General features: G+C 43.6%; 1 protein-coding gene across 1 annotated transcript in view; it reads left to right on the top strand.

Annotated features, from left to right (window-relative positions):
• Positions 1–15,405, top strand: part of bin3 (bridging integrator 3) — a 33,894-nt gene extending 18,489 nt beyond the window's left edge. Inside the window, exons 6-9 of the mRNA XM_071528075.1 lie at positions 4,729–4,769; positions 9,879–10,020; positions 11,160–11,294; positions 13,710–15,405. Of these exons, the coding sequence (XP_071384176.1) occupies positions 4,729–4,769; positions 9,879–10,020; positions 11,160–11,294; positions 13,710–13,856 (465 nt within the window). The 3' untranslated portion in view covers positions 13,857–15,405. The remainder of the gene's footprint in view (positions 1–4,728; positions 4,770–9,878; positions 10,021–11,159; positions 11,295–13,709) is intronic.
• Positions 15,406–15,476: the final 71 nt, after the last annotated feature.

Raw genomic sequence — 15,476 nt, 5'->3', positions numbered from 1 at the left:
AAATGTGGGAGTGAGGGGTAAGAAGGTAATATCACAAGTGGAATAATCACTTGAACACATACAACACATACACAAGTAGGGTTGGCAGAGAATACCAGTTTCTGTATAAACCTGTTTATTACAATGGAAAAATGTTGATTTACATGTTGTTGCTGCATACCATTTGCTGTTGTGCAATATGTAGTAATTGTGCCCTCTTTCTTGTGAATTCATTCCAGATAGCTTTCTTCCTAATGGCACTTTCTTACTAAACTAATTTTAGTCCAAAGTCTTTGTTGACTCAGCAGATTTGGGAGCGTCAGCACCGACAGTTTGCATAGCTAATCTTGTAGTGTGAGATGGGTTGCGAGCTTTAGTCTCTTGCCTCCCAATCAAGATGCAGACCAGTGCATCTGGATGACAGCAGTATTTCAAACTTGTTTTATTTCCAGAGATGGACAATAACACAAATTTCTGACAGAGACTGGAAATAGCCAATGACAGTTTAGCTTGAGATAAAAAAAAAAACCCCAACAAAAACAAACAGGAACTGAGCAACATGCTATCTGTGTGCTATCTCTGTATCTATGTTTGGTATTGTACTATCCTCACAATAATATAAATGCTCCACAACATCTGAGTGTTGCAAGGCTCTGCAATTGAACGCCATCATAGATGATTTGTGTAGCATGTGATGCAACTTTTTTATCAAATGTATGATCTCTATCCCTAGCTTGTCTTCACGTTTGTCTGCCCATACAACAGACTAAGAATCTAAGCAGTCTAAAAATCTGCTATAGTCCATTGTTTAGTGTGAAATCCTTTATGTTTCCAGTCTGTTACAATGTTGAAAGTCGTAGTGGCAGATGCACTCATGCTTCTACACACTACATACTAATTTGACCAATTACATCATGTAATTAATCAGGCTGTCAAAATAATGGCCCAGACTGACTTTTTGACTTTCTGTGTTTTTATGTGGGATAGACAAACACAGTTCTCGTTCAGAACTGTAAGCGTTACAATACACTCCACCTGATCTTCCCACTTTGTGAAGATTTTTTCTCCGGCAGTCAGGCTTCTTCAGATTATTTGCCTCGTTCACTTCTGTTTTTGATTAGGATCATTGCCACAGGTAGTTATGATGTGAATCATAGTGGCACTGCATGTGTGCATCCTCAAGGCACTACACTGTGAAGGATAGGCTTTTGAAGAGGGGAAAAAAAAATACAGCAACACAGGAAATGATACTAACCCATATACGATTGACTTTTTTACATCTATGTTTTCTTGACTCATTGCCCTGCTGTTACGTGTTTTGGGCTTTTTTTGTTGTTTAAAAAAATACTCCCTATACTGTTGTGCCACACAATGATTTAAAAATTCTACTCTACTAAATTTTTCACAACTCTGATCTAACAAGGTGAAGAAATTCTATACATTTGTAAAAGATTTAAGTTTAGGGTAAGTAAAGCTCCTTGTTTACATTGGAACAATTGCAAATGGTGCACAGTAACTCACTAAAAGCGCACCATCTGCATTTGTACAGATGGTGAGAGGGCAATGATGCCGTACATAACTGAACCATGTTTCCCACATTATGTTTGGGTATTCTGAAGCGGTGTCCATCCTACAACCTAAACTCCCTTTGAAATGTTTTGAAGCGACCTGATATCTGCTTTTCTAGCATGAAACATAATTACATCTGTTTTGAAATCAAAAATATTGTAAAGCTGAGCAGCATGAATTGCTGTGTAAATTTTGCCCTAGAGGCAATTTAACACTAGATTTGTAATTTAGGCTTAATGTTATGTCTAGGATTTCCATTATACTTTGATAGAATAGGCTACTTAAATCTCACATTAATTCTCCAAATTATTGCATTTTACATGAAATTGCAAAAAGTGCGGGGTGGGTGAAATCTTATTTCACATTTGTTTTAAGCTTTTTAAACAACTATGGCAAACATTTTTTTGTTTTCCTGCATTCCTCCTCAGCTTTAACAGAACAGTCTTACAGACTGGTTGTGCTCACAGCTCATCAAATTTTACAGGAGCCATTTTGAGTGACTAGACAAAGTAGAATGCGGGTTGGACTGAGCTTGTGGGTTTGTGACCCGGGGTGCGACTGTTCCAGGACTTGGCTTGGTCGACTGCCCAGGAGAGCACTCCTGCCATTTTGACTGCTCTCAGGATGGAATAACTTCTCCATTCTTCAAATTGTATAGGACATCATTTTCACTTTTTTCATTTTCACAGTCTTTCAAACTTGGAACTGGAGTAAATTCATAGGTATCGCCTACCACACTTGACTGGATAAGTAAGGGTGTGAGGCGTTATGATCATCACATGCTCTAAATGCATCTCTGTGTCTCCCCATCATTTAAAGTACATAGTTTAAGGTAGACTCTAAAGCATCACAGTCTCACTGTTTACCTCTGAGCCCCCCCCCGGCTAAAATTGTAACCTTCACCTCTGCCAAACCTGGGAGGCCAGGACCTCTCTGGATGGACCCTACTTGAGCTTGCACAGCACTCTCAGCAGCCTCATTACTTCAGTCATTTGGTCAGCAACCGTAGATATTTCAATATGGTATTGTATTTTTACATTGCAGGCCATCTTCAGGTCAGTAGCAAAAGGTGCAGGTTGTCTTTACAGTGAGTAGGAGTGGAGGCATAGACTGACTCCATAGTGTAATTTTCCTGCTCAGTTCTGTGACTGGGATGTGTTTGACAGTGATTCAGCCAGGCAATTTGGATCCTAGTACAGTTTCTCACTTGTGGAGGACAACACAGTCATCAACTGTGTTGATGTGGTTGTATTTATTTAACACACTTTGATCTAGAGTGGATTCTGACAGCTCTGCCATACTTGATTTTATCTGCACCTCTCTGTCAGTCTTGCCAAATAAATTTCTTGACTCAACACAATGTTCAGTTACAGGTTTGGGCAGGGCTTCATGGCTCTTTTGTAAAGTGGCTAAAAGTGAGCTGAAGGCAAAATAGTGATTGTGGGCACTTTTTGGTCAGTCTGCTATCTGGAATATCACCTCAGGTTTCCTAGGTTCTTAAAGCCCAGCACAGCTCACCAGAACGCTATTCCAACTCTCCCTTCAAGCTGACTGTTGATTCTGACGGCACCAACAACAAACTCCATTGCTCAAGCAAAACAGACACAAAAGCATCCACCCTTTGCTCTTCTTGGTGTTGAGACGAGATGTTCTGCCGCAGGGCCTGCAAGTGAGAGAGCCAGCAGATAAAACGTGCAGCGATAATGAAGGCAGCAGTGGCCCAGGTCTGTGTGTTTATTTCTGGGGCTGAGGAGGGCGCACAGCCCCGCCGGCACACTGCTGCCGAAGCTGAGCCCCAGTGTAGATGGCGGCAGCGCAGTAGAGGATGCTCCGTTTGGAGGGATATTGATTTCCTCTGCGATCTGTGTGTATTTTTGGGAGGCCTGTGTGCCGGGATGGCCTCTGCCCCATGACTCACTGATGGAGACTGCTGCTTGAGCGCCGGCCTCAGGCTCTGCTGGGCCTCCAAGGAATAGCACTGCCCCCCCTCTCTGTGGGAAGGGGCAGAGGATAGAGGGCACCAGCATGCTTAAGCAAATCTGCCGCTGTTGTTCTCCCTGCTCGCTGCATGCTCTCACCTTAGAAGCAGCAGCGCAGCTCAAGTCGGGGAGGGGGGATGGTGTGAATATGTAAAACAGAGAAAATGTGAATTCCCATGTACTTATTTGTTATTGGTTCTCTGTTTTCCCTCAAACCACAATCAACCATTTTGTACTTGGAAATCTGCCTGTGTGAAGCAGTGAGTGTTGTTGTATGTTCTCAGAGATGGTCAGGGCATTTACAAAGCACAGCTGCGATCTCGCTTCCTTGTTGTTGTGTGATTGACTATCCTTCCAATAGCGAGTGAACATATGATTAGCGGAGCTGCTCACTGTTCTCATGCAGCTGTCACTTCACGTCTCGCTGCTTTTAATTCTCCTTCAGTGTTCTTAGCGTAGCTCTTCACTCGAGTCGTTTGCCAGGTTAAGTTAGCGTTCTGTCAGACAGAGATCTAGAAGTCATTTTGAATCTGCAATGTAAATGACGCTGTAAACTTTATTAATTGTGCGCCAACTTCTGTCGATGAGACTTTGGTGCCGGGGCTGGAGGCCTCAAGATGAGATGTTCATTTACTTCCATTTAACACCCCCCCGACCCCCCCCCCCCCCCCCCCCCCAACCTCCCTTCCCTCCCCTGTCGGCTCTGGCAACCAGAAGGAGAATGCAGGAAAATATAAACTGTTATTGTTAAAATGTTTGTTTGCAAAGAACTTTCATCTTGTAAGGCAGCCCACCCTCCACAGGATTTGAAATCAGTGGGGCTTTGCTTTCATGTCCGTCCCCAGACACTTCCATCCTTTTGTATCGCAAGCTCAATGAATATTCAAGGGTTTCTCCTCGGGGCTTGTGTACAATAAAAGAGTCAACGTCATGAAAGTTTCTTTGCAGGGCCCCCCCTCCTCTCACCTCCCCTCCCCTTTTTTTTCTTGAGTGCTCTGTTTGAAATATACACAATTGTTGATTGTTTGTGTGGCGGCATTATCTTGCGGCTAATGAGAGTTGCAGAAGCTATTTTGTTCAACTTAAATCTTGATGTAACTCAATTTGACAATGAATAACAATTCACAATATAATTTACCTTGATTTAAGAGAGGCGCTTATTGTTTATTTTATCTGTTGACAAGTGTTTATTCCATTACAGGTCAACCAGATCCAGAAGACTGTTATTGACCCTCTGAAAAAGTAAGTGTCCATCATTCATTCTATTCATATTGCTTTTTTTTGTTTGTTTATTTGTTAGCCTACTGCTATACTTAAAGGGTCTGAGAGGGTCAAATAGCTTTTGCCGGTAATTCTTACCATTTGTTTTAATCTGCTTGGAGTACCAGATGGGTGGGGTTTTCCACATAGGACCATACAACGAATATCAGAAAGTTCAGAAAAGTATTTTAAAGGCAGTTTAGTAGACTTTTTGTGACTTAATTGTCCTCCTGTGGTAAATCCCACCCATACGGCGCTCCAAGCAGGCTAAGTCTAATGCTACAAAACATTTATATTATTTGACCCAGCTCTGCTCTATACAGTGGGACGGTGGAAATTCCAGCTATAGTAATACAGATTGTAAAACTGAGCTAGGGAGTGAACGGTGCTGCTGTGGTGTGTGTGTCTGGAAGAAAGTTTATTTGGTTCTCATTCCTTATACTCGCCCCCATCTGAGCAGGCAGTGAGTGCTATTCCATTCCTGAAGCCTAGCCCTCATCTCCCTCCCTCACTTATTCAAACACACACACACACACACACACACACGCACTCACACACACACTCACTCTCTCACACACATACAGAGACACACACACACACACACACACAGAAAGCAGAGGTACTCGAGGGAGTGTCCGGACAATCCCACCCGTCTTCCGAAATGCTTGTTAAGGTTCTGCTTCCTCCTCCTGACTCCTCCCCGGAGGCTGCTTTTTGGATGGGGGTGTGAGTGACAGATTTAACATATACGCTGTGTAAGAGAGCACATGCATCTGTTTCTGTTGCAAGTTTCTGTTGAACTTTCTCCCCCGCAAGCCGATTAGTGCCTTTCTTGTTTTTTTGTTTTTTTTAAAACTAGTCTCTATCTCAGGCCCAAGCTCAGGTCCATAGTTTGGTGGAGTTTCAGACAGTGTGGAGAGATTCCTCTGAAACACATGAATAGGTTGGGCCAGTGTCTGTGTGCGTGTGCTGCTCCCTTTCTTCCTCGTGTGCTCTGGTGGCGGAGCAATGACAGGATGGAATGGTTCTAATTTCCTCTTCCTGGTGGGCGGCAGGCGGACGTGTGGGCAGGCTCTGAATATGGCAAAGGGCCCAGCTTCCTGGGCCCAGGGCCGTGGATTGGTTGAGGAGGAGAACTGTCTCAGGACAGTGCACACACTCACACACACACATAAACTAAGCCCACATTGGACAAACAGATTATTGGGGGGGGCTATCTTAACAGGATGGTATTTTAGGCTATAAAGTTAGGCATTCACATGATTCTGAAATAGAGCAGGGCAAGTAAGTACATAAACGACTTTTGAAGCCAAGCTAAACTGACCTCTTCATTTACTTTTTGCTTCCTTAAAAACACACTGCACTATTACAGTTTATCAAAGTGTGTTCTATAGAAAACTGAGCCACGAAAACCACTATACTTTAAAGCTTCCATTAAGATTCCATTAGTCCATCACTAATGAATATTTCCCATTGTTCACTTGGTCTCAAAATACTCTACTGGTGATCTTGTTTCATCGTAAAGAGAATTAGAGAAGTGTTGAAAAGGGGACTGTTAATGTTAATGGAGGACCTTGAATGGTGTGTGTGTGTGTGTGTGTGTATATGTATGCGTGTTTGCTATTTAGTATTTTGGCATCCAGCCTTAGCACACTGGATGATGTGGTAAAGCGTACAGTAAACAAACAAAAAGACACCCCCCCCCCCCTTCTTTTTCTCTCTCTGCCTCTCGCTCTCTCACTACCCCTATCTGTCTGTCTCTCTCTCTCCTCTGGCTCTCCCTCTCTGTGTCTCTCTCTCGCTTCCCCTCTCGGTCTCTCTCTCTCTCATCCCTCCCTCTCTCTCGGTCCCAGCCGTAAATTTCATCCACTCAGCGGGGTCACTGAATGACATCACTGTGTTTATGTGAAGGGAGGGGGAGTGCGTGGGCATTGAGGCATTTGTGTTATCTGGGCCTCCTAACCTAACCCTTTCTGCTCCGTTGCTCTTCGGGGCGAGACAGAAGCCAGGCCTGTTTTGAGACCTCTGCCCCGGGTTGAGCTATGGCTGGACAAGCCACCTTCACCCCTCTGAGTCACAGGAAGACACAGTCCCTCGAGTGGGTTGTGAGGCCTGGAGGCGGTGGGACTTTTGGCCTCAGCAGTGGGCCTAATGCAAATATATATATATTTTTTTCAATGATTAAAATTTATCTTGTTTTATTTCTTTGTATATTTTTTTAATCCACGTAACATTTCTAGTACTCAAGCCGTTTGCTGTGAAGTTGTTGTCAAGCTTTTTTCCAAGCTTATCTGATGTATCGGTATCGAGGTTGCGTGAGTCCTCTCGCTTTCGATCAACAGAGACAAAGCACAAGGCAAGTTGCGGCAGATCAATCCCTCCTTTTACTGAGACAAAGAAGTTCTGCCAGCACGTACGTCACACACACAATTTCACATGGCCCTCCGCTATCAAACCATTTGCACAACAGACGGCAATCATTTTGCATTCACAGTACTTGGCGAAACTTTTGTCACGTGACGTAACCTTGTCTGACACAATAGGTCTTCATCTGAGACAAGGACACAGTGGAGGTGGTAATTTCCATATAAACAATGCCTTTGCCCATATTTTTAGTGGTTTGCTATGTCTTTTTTTGCAGTAGTGAGTTATGTGATGGTGATAGTCAAGTGGGGCAGTCAGCCTCCCAGACTGAGGGTGTCTAGACCAGACTGGGGCTTGGCTGACGGGTCAGGCCGGCCCGTCTGTGGATTGGCAGCAGCTCATAAACACGCACTCTCGTCCAGATGCTATTTCTATCCTGCCTCTTCACCACACCCTGACCTGTCACATGGACAGTGGTGTGCCCTTGGCCCCCATGCAGCCCTCAGCTAGCGTAAGGCCTCGGCCAGAGGAGACAGACCACAAATACAGACCTCGCTGGCTGACCGGTAGTTGTCCAGCCACGGCCAGGGACCTCGAGGGAAATGTCCAGTGCCTGGCCAGTTTTAGACCAAAACTATCATTACACAGTATGTATAGTGACCTTCAACCGGGGCCACTGTTGTGCATTCTCTTGTGCGAGCCAATGACGGAGCTGAGTCACTGTGACTTCTAGCGATCTGGAAACCTGAGAGTCGTGAATGTAGTGCCGAGACATCAACATCCTCCCAGAGACTTCCAGAAAAGCCTTGTAAGAACATGAACAGGACTGAGATGGGTTAACAAGCAATTGAGTTCTTGACATGCTCTTCGTCTCCTCTCAGGGCCAGGAAAGCAGTAGTCCTTAAATATCTTCTCCACTGTGCTGAAACCCTCATGTAAGAGGGTGGTTGCTGACAATGATATCTCACTCTGCTGTAACAGACTAGAGCGAGAGCGACGGCCCATCATGGTGCCTCATGAGGAAATTGCGATGCGGTGTTAGGTGAAGTGCACTGGGGAGAATGCGATCAGCCTTTGTGTCATTTGAAATCTGGTGCGCTGTGCGTTGTCATCAGCCAATAGAATCGTGTTGGAGTGCAGTCATGCCTAGAGGGCAGTTACATAATCCCTTGGCACTTCAAGTATGTGTACACTGGAGCAGGAGGCAGATAGTAGACTTGAGGATCGGCATCCACCCCTGCCGTAAACTGGGCCAAAGTGGTATTTTATAAATAGCGGTAGAGCGTGGGCCGTGGGGCTGGGCTCTGTGATGTCACTGAAATGATACAAGACCACTCCTTGCTCAACTTCCTGTCGGAAACAATCCCTACTTGTCTGAGACTGAGCCTCGGTTCGCGTCACTTGCTTCCCGCCTCCCCCACCCTCTGGTTAGGCGCACAAGCAGACAGAGCTGGAGTAATCTAGGATTTCACAACCAATCCACAGGTCCTCGGTGATTCCCTCACCTGCTACACAGAGCAGGGCAAGGGTTGGCATGGAGAGGAAAGTAAACCATGAAGCCCACACACTGAGTGGCTAATACCGCTAAGGGCAGAGGCAGACGTGATAAACTATCGTAGTAGTGTGCCTACACACTAAATGAGTCATTCAAAAAAGCTATATCTCATTCTTCATTACCATTGTTTTTATTGCTGACTCACATGTAGCAGACACCTGTGTGAGTGATCTTGTGGCCTCCTTTTAAACAGAGCATTGTAACTGCTCTGTGTTTAGATGTTAGAAATTCAGTCAGGGCTAAATCGGTTTCCTGACGCTTCACCGAGTTGGTGTGCTTGGCTGGGAATTTGTTGGTGACTGTATTGGTTTGAATTCCAGCTCATGCTCTTGTCGTATTTCGCCTTCACACTCACGTCTTATATTATTTGTGTATTATTTTCTTTTGAAACTAATAAAAGGATGGACCACCAACTCACTTAAAAGAAAAAAGTTAGGCTTGTAATTCTTTGTACCATATATTAATTGCAGCCACATGATATCATATTGTAAATTTTGTTATTCAATTTCCCGTTTGGCAGATTATTCAGCTGTATGTTAAAATTTATTTTAGTTTGAAAATCTTCTCATGAGGTTGAATATTGTCGTAGTCTGTACTGTATACAGTATTGCTGTTTCCCATTAAAAACAGCCATAAAACCAGTGCAACAAGTCCCAGGATGAAGCTCAGACTCCTGTTGCTAAGTTACAGATGAGTGTTTTCCTATTTTTAGTGCCGAAGACTAGGATTCTCGTTGAAAGAATATATTTTCATTTGGAATATGATAATTGTCACCAAATGAATTGTTTTATGGCATTTTGAACTACAGTAATTAGATAATAGATTAGAAGGAGCTTAACACAGTGCTGTCCTCTGGGGTTTGAGAGTGCCTCTACAATAAGATGTTGAGGATAGGGATTTTATTAATTGATAATGACCTTTATTAAGATAGGTCTCTATATAGAAAGCATGTCTGCAAATTTCATAGAGCAAGGAAAACTTGTTTTTGAATTTCATTAACCTTGCTTTCTTGTAGAAAATTCTTTAGTTGAAGCACTGCAGGTTGTGTGTGTGTTTCTTTGTGTTTGAGTGCATGCATGCATTTGTGTGTGTTGTCTTTTATGTTTTATGTGTCCCATGGGTTGTGTCAGAGATCCAGAGACGTCATTTGTCTTTGTGTTGGTCTGTCCCAGGTACAGCGGCGTCTTCCCCAGCCTCAACATGGCAGTGAAACGGCGGGAGCAGGCGCTGCAGGACTACAAACGGTTGCAGTCCAAGGTGGAGAAGTACGAAGAGAAAGAAAAGACAGGACCCATTATGGTCAAACTGCATCAGGTACTGTGTGTCATTCTATATTTTATCCTTTTATAGCTAGTGTTTAAAGTGTGTGTTGGTGCACGTGTTGGTCCACTCTAACGCTCCCTCTATCTGCAGAGGAGCAGAGTTCATTCCCTCTTACAAGTTGCACATATTTTGAATAGAGCGCAATAAGTGAACAAGACACAAATGCTGACTGGATATGAACAAAAATAGTTGAGCACATGCATACTGTACATGTGCGCTCCTTCACCCACGCAAGCTACCAGGCTCTCAAGTATTGCCTTTTCAAAAAGGCACTGCTGCACATCTACAGGCACGTAATTGAGAATTGTAGACACACACACATACGTATACACACACTGTGAGGCCACTACAGAAGCACACACATTCACAGATAGCGCTGCAGTATTGCCTATGCTATTGCTTCTAACACATCCTCACATGGCAAGCCACCCACACACATTGAGAAAAGCACTGTCAAGGGAACAAAGCCTTGAAGAGGCCCCTACATCCCTGCCCTTTGAATCCCTCTGCACTTAAAGAAATGATCCTGACAAAACACAAGCATGCCATTTCAACTGGCATGCTAAAAAAAACAAAAACTTACCAAGGTGAAGAGAACCATACCGTAATGCAGTAGATAAACAATATGTTGTATTTTCACTGTAGCCCCCCCCCCCCCCCCCCCCCCCCTCCCCTTAATAAATATTCTCACCCTCTCACACGTATTCATTGTGCATTCCATAACTCCAAGCCTACAGTAGACTACCCACTAATACATTCACACACAGATCAGTGGTGTTGGAGTCCACTCACAGCCAAGTCTGCCCACATTACCCACTCCTCCTCACTGTGGTCGTGATTACAGCCTTCTCTGTTGTTTTTTTCCCACTGCCTCTCCGTGGGAATTAGGCAAATATCTTTTTATGAACAATAAAAAAAAAAAGGACACTAATGATGGTTTTCATGCTGAAATGTTTCTAACTAACTTGTTTCTTTTCGTAGGTATTCAGTGGAACCTTTTTAATATAAATTCTGAACTGTAAAATGTACTGTAGTTAGTGAAATTAGGGGATGCTGTGTAAAGTTAGAACTGATATTGAACGTTGGTGGCCTGTGTTCCCCCCTCCCCCTCACCTCATCCACCCCCCCAGGCCAGAGAGGAGCTGAGACCAGTCAGGGAAGACTTCGAGGCCAAGAACAAGCAGCTGCTGGACGAGATGCCCAAGTTCTACCACAGCCGCATCGACTACTTTCAGCCCAGCTTTGAGGCACTCATCCGGGCGCAGGTTAGCAATTCCCCTGGAGACGTGCACACACACACGCACACACCCACCCCACAGTGTGTCGTTACGCCTTCTGACCATTGGTTAAACAGTGGATAAAGTGTCTGAAGGAAGGGAGTGTATAATCCTGGCCGTCTGTCTCCCTCCACGCAGTCCTAATGTGATTAACCCCCAGTGACGGCCCACACTACTGTGTTTAGCCCAGGAAGGCCTCATCTGTCTGGCTCCACCGCAGCCCGGCAAGCCTTCCTCGGACCTGGAGCTCCTGGCACGCTTAAAGCAGCTGGGCATCTGAGGTAGCGCCACCATGGCCCCCTCCCCCTTCCCAGACCAGCCCAGCCATGTAATTTCCTCTTTGGGACAGTCACTGGCACACTCCTAATTAGTAAACCAGATTATCCTAGACCTAATGACAATTATGGAGTCGTCTGATGTACTTTGTATGTAAGACTAGAACACAGTTAAAACTGAATGATTGACTATAACTAATATAAAGTGCCTGCTGAATCCACAAATGCTGAATGTTAGCCCCGGTCTTCTCTCTGATCTTAAATCAACTTTTTACCCTCTAGATAATCTCTGGCGTTTTTTGGTCCAAGGAGTCTTGTTTCTTTAGTTGTCACACTTCAGCTTTTTTTTATCTTGTCCACCTTATCTTCATTCATGTAGCTCACACAAATGCATGAGCAATGTACGCATGTGCATACACATACACATGCACACACACACAGAGCCACACGTGGGTGGTCAGTGGGACCAGTGGAACTCATCCCCAGCCCTACTGCATGTGCTCTGTTTAGCTCTCCACTCCCTTCTCTCCAAGAGTTGCTGCTCAGCTCCCAGAGGCAGCAGAAACAGCACAATGGCTGCCTTTGTTGTCAGCCTCCAGCTTCACTACCATGAGTCCCATCCAGCGACTGTCAGTGGGACACACTGCACTAGCCTGACCTGTCCACCTGTACAGATGTTGATGAATTGAGACATTGTCTTGATATAAGTGCTTTTTCTCGCAGTTTATGTATTCTATGTTGTGTGTGTGCATTATGAAAAGCACTTTTTTAAAATGATTGTCCTTTTGCAAATACATTTTTTTTGTCTGTCTCCTGAAGCAATTCTCAAGAAACATTGAACGACTGGACAGAATGCTACTTTAATTCTTTATTATTTTTGTAGGCGAAGAGGTCAAAGGAGTCACAGTGTAGCCCCATTGTGTATACATATCGCGCAATCAGGAGTATGTAAAAATGACCCGACAGAGGTCATGTAAATAAAACGTCCGGTTTATCCAAAAAGTTCCTTTTTATACAGTAGGTGGTCACAGTCCTGTCGGACTGGGTTTATTCCTCGTGGTGACTGGACTAATTGTAATAGCAGAGTCTCTTTGCTGAAGGGGGCATCCAGACACTGATCTGGTGTACATTATCATCACTGGTCACATGGACATTTCCGATGGCCCTTTCAACAAGCCACTTTTGAAATAAAAAAATATCCGCTTTACCCCCACAAACAGCAGTAACCCAATACTTATGGCCCACTCATGTGGTTTAGGTGGCAAATTTTGGTATAAACATACAAAAGGCCTTCAGACTAAGCTAGTTTTCAGACTGACTTTTTTCCTTCTAGCCAACATAATGTAAAAATCTACTAGTGGCACAATGAGTGAGAGTAAGTCTATACAAGATGCATGATTTCTTTTATTTTTTTTATTTCCAAGTTGACCTAGCCATTACTCTGTCATGACCCTTAGCTCATCAGTATTTCTTCCATTGGCATCTTGGCTTGTCTTACTGTTTCAGCCTACAGTAGAACACGCATGCAGTTGCAAATAAGCCAATGATGCCCCTTAAGAGCACGGTACCGTATGCATCGCTGCATGAATAAATATTGAGATGTGTGTGGGTTTCAAGGGGTTGTATTTCCCAGTACTTTCATTCTCTGCCCACTCTTCTGGAGTCTTGTAATGTGATTAAAGTCTATTAATCATCAAAGCAACTCTCTAGGGAGCCTGACTCATGAACTAAGGGGAAGAAGCAGGGGTGGGATGTGTCAAGAAAGCTTTCAGTGAACACTCTCTATCTCTTGTTCAGATTGGGAGAGAAAAGGCAGGGTCACTACCCACTGAAGTGCTGGGTTTTGGGGCTTTGTTTGAGTTGTTTGATATCTCTGGGCTCCCTCTTCTCTTGAATCACTTCTCATTAGCAGGGTTGAAGGGGTATGAGACCAGCAGCCTCAGATTGGTGTAAGTAAAAGTGAGGTTAGATAGTGCGGGTGGAGCAGAGTTTGGATATGAATTTAGTGTGCTGTTTTTTTCTAAGACCCTGAGAAGCATCTAAGAAAAGTCTGACCTCTCTGTGAATTGACGCTGCCCTGTCCTTAACTCCTAGCTTTTTTTCTTTTTTTTTTTTTGTTTCCTCTCAGGTGGTGTACTTCACCGAAATGCACAAGATCTTCAGCGAGTTAACAGACCAGATCGACCAGGCGGGGTTGACTGACGAGCAGAGGGAGAGAGAGAACGAGGCCAAGCTCAGCGAGTTGCGTGCTCTGTCCATTGTCGCCGATGACTGAGGGAGGAAAGCCGAAAAAAGGGAAGAGCTCTACGACACTCTTTCCTCCTTTCACGCCTCACTGAATGGATTGCACTCTTTCAGGCTCCTCTGTACAGTTCAAACGGACAGCAATGGCCTTAACTTGATAATCAGTTTGTTTCCTTGCACTCCCATCACCCCTAACCCTCTCCCACTATACTCCCATGGAGCACTGCTCTCCTCTCTCCGATGTTTTCATTCTATCTTTACAAAGACTCAGTAACTCAAAGCAATTGAAATGCCACATTTACTAAGCCATCAGCCAAGTGCTACATCGTAAGCCAATATGTCTATTTTTTTTTCAATAAAGGAATGAAACTGTTCTTTTCAGAACTAATTAGAATGGTTACACTTTTTGTTTTCAAACCTGTGTATAAGCATTTGTTTCGAAAGTAGGAAATGAGCAAGGAAATGTTTTTGTTAATCACATCTGCTATGTTAACAGCAAAGCAATCTGAAAAGTTGGATTATCAATAACACAAGTTTGACATTACAAACAGTACAGTGTGTCGCAGCAGACTGAATGATAAATATTGTACTGCCTGGGTTATGGGCGAGAAACATTTTATTTATTTGTTTTAATTGGCTTTCGGGGGTTATCGCTAAGTAAGCTCTGTGCCATGTTGGATGAGGGCTTCTTTATTGAGGTATACAGGATGAACTTCGTAACATTACTTGTCCTGACTGTGGATACAACATGGAAACTCACCTGTGAGAAGTGTGTGAGTGCCAGTGCAGCTGTGTTGAAAGGTCTGCAAATTAAGAGTCTGAGGAGAGGAACAAGTCACTATTGCCGAGGCTGAATCATGTCCAAAATCAAGGCTGCCGCTCCCTCTAGTGGCACATACTGATCATGTCGCCACAGCTGCCTTTTATTCACACTGTTCATCCTTTGTTCTATTGTTTGTTGTTACAGTTCCTCTGATAGGGAAGAACCTTTTATACATTGTTAACACTCTTCAGAAAATCTTGTCTGCATACCCTACATGCCATATCAAATGAAGCTAGAGATGCCATTTTTTGGTTTTCCTTGCTTTCGGACCAAATCATACTGTCATTCCACTCCTTTGTTTCCACCTTGTATCAGGTATTGCCTCAGTATGATAAACATGTTACGGTTAATGTGGCAAGATAGAAAATGCACACACTGACTAGTCCCATACAATGTCAGTGGACTTCTGAAATGTCATACCAAGAAGTTGTCCATTTATTCTTGACAAAACTGTTTTGATGATTATAAAATGATTGAAGGAAATGCCCTGTTGAAATGTTTGCCCTGTCCTTTGTGTTCTGCAATGCAGACCATTTCAGTTTCAGCTAAATAACTGTAATTAATGAAGGTTTTTCAAGTTGTAGTAGTGGTTGACTTTTAACACTATTGAGTGACTTCTTTGTTTATTTAATATTAGAGTGGGTTTAATTAAGCTTTTAAAAATGTATTAATGCCACAAATCTGTTCAATTTGACAGTTGTTTTCAGATCAGCTTTTACATTATTTTCTATGTACAATCAATCATGAAATAAATGATCTGTGACAATAGCAACCATTTGAATTATCTGCATTGTTGTCAGCCAATTATTGTTGCCATGATGAGTTTAA

This window comes from Centroberyx affinis, unplaced genomic scaffold (assembly GCF_046629955.1).
Source record: "Centroberyx affinis isolate AG114_WGS23_722 - 3 ecotype Tasmania unplaced genomic scaffold, CSIRO-AGI_Caff_v1 ptg001607l_1, whole genome shotgun sequence".
Lineage (NCBI taxonomy): Eukaryota > Metazoa > Chordata > Actinopteri > Beryciformes > Berycidae > Centroberyx > Centroberyx affinis.
The sequence above is the reverse complement of the archived record's forward strand: the minus strand, read 5'-3'. Positions and strand labels throughout refer to the sequence as shown.